At 33.6% G+C, this 7,628-nt stretch overlaps 1 protein-coding gene across 3 annotated transcripts; it reads right to left on the bottom strand.

The window, feature by feature from the left end:
* Nucleotides 1–2,640: 2,640 nt before the first annotated feature.
* Nucleotides 2,641–6,685, bottom strand: LOC145047259 (uncharacterized). Of its 3 annotated transcripts, none has more exons than XM_078995506.1 (5): nt 6,332–6,685; nt 5,469–5,732; nt 5,201–5,374; nt 4,651–5,086; nt 2,641–3,471 (listed from the first exon to the last, which is right to left on the bottom strand). In XM_078995506.1, the coding sequence occupies exons 1-5, from the start codon at nt 6,668–6,670 to the stop codon at nt 2,888–2,890; spliced, it is 1,797 nt and encodes a 598-aa protein (XP_078851632.1). In that variant the 5' UTR covers nt 6,671–6,685; the 3' UTR covers nt 2,641–2,887. The 3 variants fall into 3 exon arrangements, with proteins under 3 accessions (XP_078851632.1, XP_078851631.1, XP_078851630.1); XM_078995505.1 differs by having other exon boundaries at nt 5,469–5,735; XM_078995504.1 differs by having other exon boundaries at nt 5,469–5,738.
* Between the last annotated feature and the right edge of the window lie 943 nt (nt 6,686–7,628).

Here is a 7,628-nt window from a genome sequence, read left to right on the forward strand (position 1 = left end):
ATAGATCTTGTATCTTTAATATATATAGTAAAAATTGTTGGATTATTCATGTTTGCAGCTTATGGTTGATGCTACCTTGGTGCTTCTATGTATAAGACCTACAGAGAGACTGCTATTTTTAGGTAACTACCATTGTTGTTGATTGTACCATCAATTGAAATTATTGGTAGAGATTCATAAAGATGATATTGATTTATTTTCATTAGTTTCTAAGCTTTGATGATACTTTTTATAATCTAACCAACAATGAATGGCGTATTGCAGATAACAATGTCTACAGTTCGAGAGTGGGTTGCTTTTGAAGGGAGTAAACTTTCACAGGTTCTATTTATTTTCTAAATTCATTATTTGTACGCAGTCACACTTTATATTTTTCTTTCATGCTTTTGAAATTAATGCATCATTTTCAGGTTGTTGTAAATTATCTTGGAAAGTGGAAAACAGTTACTCAAATCACTTCATCACCCCTTCTTCATTGACGTGGGTTTTTTTGTTTCTCTACCTGTTGTTTCTCAGGAGGCGGCTCAGCTTTTGCTTTCATCGGTCGTTGATGAATCCCCAAAGGCATGAGATTGATTTCCGAAATTACAGGTTAATTGATTCAATTTCTTTGATTTTTCTTTAATAAGGGTTCTTACAATCGTGTATATAAGTTTTGTTTTTTGTTGATTTGGAATCAACAACGGTGTTTTATTCGGTAAGAATGAACTCATTTAGAGTTACATGGGTTTTCTCTTACACCGAAGGGTGAACTAGGCAATAGCTATGTAGAAGACGGAACCTAGAATAGAAATCAGTTCGTCTCACCACTGCTAGGTAACAACTATTACAATCCAACTCATGCTTTCTCAACAAAATTTTGTGGGTCGGAATATACAAAGTTGTTTTTTTGATGTTTTTTTGTGTATCAATTTATGTTGTTTGTAGGTGTTTGGAAATCTTCATAACACATTTGTGAAGATAACGCTCTTTCTTATTTTGATTATGCATATAACCTAGTTTGATGAAAGTCTTGTTAGAACATGAAAATCTTATGGTACAAGATATTAAAATACCATTTGTTTCATCCTTACACTACTATGCAGGTATAAGGCTTACCTCACTAATCTAATCATTACATTCCATTTTGAGTAAATAAAATGTGCAAACTAATTAACAACTTTGTGGGTAAAAGCTAATTTTTTTCTTTTGTATTATTCCATTTCTTTAGCTATGGAAAAAAAAGTTTGTAAAAAGTAACTTGTTTTTTTTTTTTTATTCCAACATACCTAGAATATAGATATGTAAAAATTAATCTTTTTTTTTTTTTTTTTTTGCTATTTTTTACATTTCACCGATCTAAAAATGGTATGTACATTCAAACACTATACATACGAGATGGAAACAATCTATTATTTAAGGTATAATCACTTAACCCCTTGATTATCTACTAATTAACAATGTATTCAGTAGCAAATCAATATTTATATATGTATATCATTTATCTAATAAGGAAAAATAATCTTATTTAACTAATTTGTCAAAATAGATGTCTTAACTTTTTGATTGATGAAAAAAAGAGCAACAACACCGTAGGTGCTTATTGCTTCAAACATGTAACTTCACTAATTCCAACAAAAATATTATTTACTAATGTAATTTTAAGGGAAATCTACAAAAGAATTCTAAACTTTTAAAAAAAGTTTCAAAAAAATCCTAAAAAAATTTTTGAACAGAAAAGTTCCACTATTTTGAGAAAATTATATAATCTGTCATTTGTTGTTTAAATATAAAAAAAAAATGTTTTTTTTCATTGATTTAGGCAAAATATTATATAATCAGGACTTTTTTGTTAAAATTTTGTTGTAGGATTTTATTGAAACGTTTCTATAAATTTTCCTAATTTTAATTTGTGTAGGAGGCACTACTCAAATGTTTGACATGGCGATGTTCTGAAATAATATGGAAAATTTTCAAAATTAAGGCTGCAAAACAACTGTTTGATGAGACTAAGATGCTATAATTAATTTAAATAGAATGCTATAATATGTAAATTTATAAAAGTACATTTATATTTCTTGATTTAGCCAAAAAACATTTTGCTTTGATATATTGACCATCCAAACTCACGTCATTGGCACGTATGACCTTTCATCTAATTTAAACAAATCCAGGAAATTTCGATGGAAAAAACTCGATGAATATTGGAGAAAACGATGAGCTCTTATCAAGATACTACTGTTTATCAAGTTAATCTGGAATTTTTGGTACAAAGTTGTCGGCACGCAGTAAAGATAGCTTTTACCTGATAAAGAACATGACTTTAAATAATGGCTGTGAAGCACCCATGCTCTTCCTGGTTCCATTCCGTAAATTGATACCATAGCATCATAGTTTCTTCGAGAATTCATGGCATTCGTTTTTTATATCTTTAGAGGGTTATGACATTGGGAGCAATTCATGACACTAGATGTTTGTTTGTGATAATAATAAACTTGATGAATAATTTTCATGACGAGTCATGTTGATGTGTTCTTGGGATAACAGTATGTCCCAAGAAAAACACGAGCCTATAAGATGTCTTAACTACTTGATTTCACCTCATATAGTTAGTTAATCAAATGGAATCAAAACGGAGTTGTAAATTTTAATGCACGAAAATACAAATCAAAGACAACATATGTACATGATCATAACAGCATTCGAAAACATGCACCACGACAGTTTAAAGTAAAAACGAAACTAGAAAAGCCACCACCACCACCCTAAACTTGTTATGACATATACAGTAGTAGCAAAACAAGTAGAAGCCTTTTTTCATCAAACGATAAAATAAAAGTAAATGTAAAAGTGATTAACAGCTAACCTTACTTACCAGTTACCTCCCTCTCCAAAATCATATCATATCCTAAAAGTTGTAAAAGAACTGTGGTAAAGAAGCGATCCTCGGAAGATTAAGCAGCAAATCACCAACAGAATCCCTTCTGGACATTCCACTACTCTTCTTACTATCATCATCATCATCATCGTCGTCATTGTCATCATCAGCTTCATCTTGAATTACCAATCCAGAACCAGAAACAGAAACAGGCTTTGATTCATGTATTACACTTTTCCCATCATTTTGATTGTTGGTTTTAGGTTCGAGGTCTTGAAATGTTGTGGGGTCTTTTTGTAAGAGACAGCAGAGAGAGTTGACTTTTGACATTACGGATTTTTCATCGGATGTGGATGACCCGTATTGGGCGTCGTTGAACAGGCATCGGCTGATGTCTTCCAGGATTTCTAAGCTTTCTTTCTCTTCATGGGAAAGTGGGTGGTTGCCTGAGGTTCGTTGTTCAGTGATTCTGTTTTCAATGTGATTTACTAAATCACTCATTGACATGGATGGGTGGATCCCTGGTACTTTGATTTGGTCCCATCGGTCAATACCACCTTTTAGTCCTTCAGTCCCAGCTCTTCTGATTTCCTCAATTGCTGACGTGTCCATCACTGCCATACAATTTAATTATATAATATATATAGTTTTTGGTTAAACCTCACGTCACTTGCTATTATTGCGTATTGACTCACTCAGCTTTCCACCCAACTCTACTTATCAACAAATCTATTATAATGGTTAACCTTTTCGAAAACAATTTTTTTTTTTAAAAAAGAAAATAGCAAAATTATCCTTATCCATGTGAAATGTTTTATAAATTCCCCTTTATATATAATTTTTGCCCTTTTGTAAGCACACGTCATATGTTACCTGACAATAACATTTGGTTATATTAATATATTACAAAAAACAATAACTATGTAAGAGGATAAAACTATTATGTATATAATTATTTAAAAAAAAAAAAAAACAATGAAAATTTTATAGAATCGTTACAAATTTACTTTACTATTTGATATGAGATATTAAAATGAATATAAAGAGTGAATTACATTTTTGGTCCCTTTGTTCAGAAAATTTAATATTGGTCCCAAATGGCAAAGAGTTCCTACTTACAATTTGGGTGCCTATTTATGATTGTTGTAACAGTTTTCTTCCCTATAGGAGTATAGTCCCCAAAACTGAAAGAGGAAACTATTGAAAATATAATTTTAAACAAACTAACGTGCCAAAATAGTTGTAACAAGTAAAATAGGCACCCCAATTGCAAAACGAAACTATTTTGGGACCAAATTTGAAACTTTGGAACACTCATGAACCAAAACTGTAACTTACTTTAAAATAGATTACTTAGTCAGAAATTAATAAAGAACTGAAGGTTAAATATAATTAGGGGAGTAGAATGAAATATTACTGAATGTAGGGGTTAACTGTAAAAATACAAAACCAAAAAAAAAAAACATTTCGTATATACTATTTACTAAATAGCAAGTGGTTGACAGAGATTACCAAAGAAGTTATCTCTTCCAACAGTACAAAGCACTTTAGTAGCTAATTCTAATATTGATAACTTTTGAAAAAAAAAAAAAAAAAAAATCTGTTGTTGGTTCTACAGAGAACGATTAGGTTAGGTACCTAAGATGTCCCACCTTTTAAGGTGAGACAAAAAATTGCAACTTTTTTTTTCATTGATATGAGTATCGGTCTGAATGTTAATGTGTAAAAGTAAAAACCAGTTAAACATGTTATGTCATGTGTAAGAAAAGACAAAAGGAGGATTAATTTAATACCTGAGCTGGGTGAAGGTGCTTCACGAGAGAATTCTGCAGGACGATTAACAGGATCATGCAACTCACTCCTGGAAGAAGAAGACTGACCTCCTCCTGAAGGTGAAGCTCTTGTACCTAAATCAAAGATGGCACTGGTAGGTGCTTCTCTGTGTAAATCATATTCATTGGATTCATTTGGCTCATCAAACACTGAGGTCTTGGGTTCAAAGTATGGAGATTCCATTTCTATCTCAACTTGCTGACTCAGGAAATTAAGACGAGGGTCACATTGAATGAGCTTTTCAAAGTGCTTCCCTAACAACCCTTGTGGACACTGCAGATAATGACGCCTGTGTAGGCTAGCCTGTCCACCTGTAAAATCTGAGGTTGCTTGCCATAAAGTATGCTTTCTTGGCTGAGGATTTGTTTCTCTGAAGAACAGAGGCTGTCTTGTTAGCTGCACAAAAAAAAAAAAAAACATACCAACAATCACTTCCTTTAACATCGTTTGTCATGATTATATATATAAATTATATATATAGATGTGAGAGAATGAAAAATAGTTGATTACCACTACATCAAGAGTACCAGGGCCATCATCTGGGTAAGTTGCCTTCAAAGCCATAATGTCAGACCATTGAATTTCAATCTTGTTCTTGAGACCTCCATCAAGAACTTCCCACACGAGTTTATGCTTTGCAAAGTAACATTTAGCCACCAGGTCCCCTTCATATCTTGATTTGTACTACAAAACAATAAAATGTTTGTCAATCACTCAATCTCAAGCTTTTGCCTCAAAGAAGTAGTGAAGTACACAGCCACCAGAAAGTACAACTAACCTCCCAGGTACCTATCTTGAGAAGTGATGCTGGAAAGTTTGAAGCCTTCAGCTTATCAGTAGCAGCAGCAGAAGGAGCAGTGGTTTTGTTGGCTTTCTTAGCATCAGTTCCAATCTTGGAAGAAGAGTTCCCTTCAGCAAGCCTCATCTGAATTAAATCCAACAGAGATGGACTCTTACGGAGCCTCAACCCCAATGGACTTGGTTCATCCAATGGATTGAATTGTGCTGGTGATACAGGAAAACTACCCATGCCAAAATCCTCCTGCTGCTAGGAAGAAGCAAGGAATGAATCAATTTACAATCTATTGCAAAAGTAAACAAACCATCATATAAAGAGGCTGCAGCAGGAAATTGGTTACAAAGATAACACTAGAGATTTACAGATATCAGAGATTGACTACTTCTCCACCTCCTCCTCCTTTCATAGAACTAGAACTTTGAATTGTGCCCTAGATTTCCAATCTAATAGCCGACTATTACCTGGGACTTTTACAGAAGCATTTATCAATTTGCAACGCTTAAAATCACAAAAGCACCTTCTATCAATACTAAATGCTCCTCGCTTCTGAGAGCATCACAATTTAAGATTGATGTCTATGTTGAGTATTTGCCTCTTTTCGCTCATACTATCGGTTTGAAATAACTACCGGTTAATAAGAACATAAAAGTAGTTGAAAACAGATGAAACCGCTTAAATCTCACACATCAAAAGTACGACCTAATTAGTAAATAATCTAGGCGACAATTTTTTTATCAGCATGGAGATCCATGTCATACATAACAGCGATTAAGACTTGGACTCGATGCACAAATTTTATTTTATTCTAAACCAAAAAATTGGCAGAAGAATCACAAAATAACCTTAGATCGCTTGTGCAGAGGGACTTGCTGTTCATTGTAAAGAGTAGATTCTTCTGGCATCTCTCTCTTCACCGACGCCATTTTTCCACGCTGCTGTAACTGAGATTCCGGCGAAACCATTGTGTTTTTCATCAATTGAACCATCAAATATTTCCGATCAACTTCGCAAACCTTGTCGCGACTAATATACGGTTCCTTTCTTATCTTTTCTTCCGGCGGCGAACACGATGAGCTAGAACTGAGTCGACTCGATGAAACGGGCTGAGTTAGAATAAGTGGCCCTTGTAAGAAAGCTGTAACAAAAAGCCAAGAGTATCCTTCTTTTAAACGACAGCGCATTTCGTCAAGTTGGGCCGGTGGGTAAGTTGATTTTTACGCGCTTACACCACTGTTCTCACGTGCGCCCGCCCTTGCTACAGTAGAACTTTACAATATACACATTACCCCCCTGTGTTTATATATACATTACAGTTTTGGCGACTGCTTGTTTACTAAAATACATAAAAGGGATATTTACACAAATGACGATTTGGTAAACCCCAACTTTATCAGAATAAAATATAATCAAGTGGGTATGGAGATCCGTAAGTAAAGAGGAATGCAATGAAAACAAAGAATCTCAATTGGGTGTTAGGAACCTAAAATTGGAATGTTATGTATCCTTAACATACTAGAATATTCGAAGTCTATCCGAAGATATATGTGTTTTGTGTCATCATTTGCAACGAGTTGAAAATGTGATGCCTAGATAAGTAATTTTCAATAGATAGACCTTAAGGTTACTCTAAATCATGTGGATAAAGATGGAAGTGAACGGTGTTTTTCATGTCATTCCCACTTTAGCTTTACCATAACTCCATGCCACACCAAGGTCCAAATGAGTGGTGTCATGACAAGGGAGAAGATAGAAAAAATGGCTAAATCGTAAATCATGTGGATAATAGGTATGAAACGTTGTTCGATTAACATGGTTTAGGTCATGAAAGGTGTTTAGCTAAATGTTATGGGCATAACTAATGATAAACGATCTAATATGACAATGTGAGAAAGTATGTTACCTTAATTAACAAAATGGCATTTGATGTGTGGAAGTGTAAGTTTGAAGTTTTTATTTCATAAATCATAAATGTTTTACATAGACGTAGACGGTAAAAGAACAACAAGTTGCACCGCAATCCTTTTTTGGATGATAAAACTTATTCTTTTAAAAACATCCATAAATTTTGGGATCATAATATTATTATGCATGACCCGTTGTATTATATTGAGTAGTCCCACAACACTATTATAAACATGT

Source organism: Lactuca saligna, chromosome 5 (assembly GCF_052625555.1).
Source record: "Lactuca saligna cultivar CGN05327 chromosome 5, ASM5262555v1, whole genome shotgun sequence".
Lineage (NCBI taxonomy): Eukaryota > Viridiplantae > Streptophyta > Magnoliopsida > Asterales > Asteraceae > Lactuca > Lactuca saligna.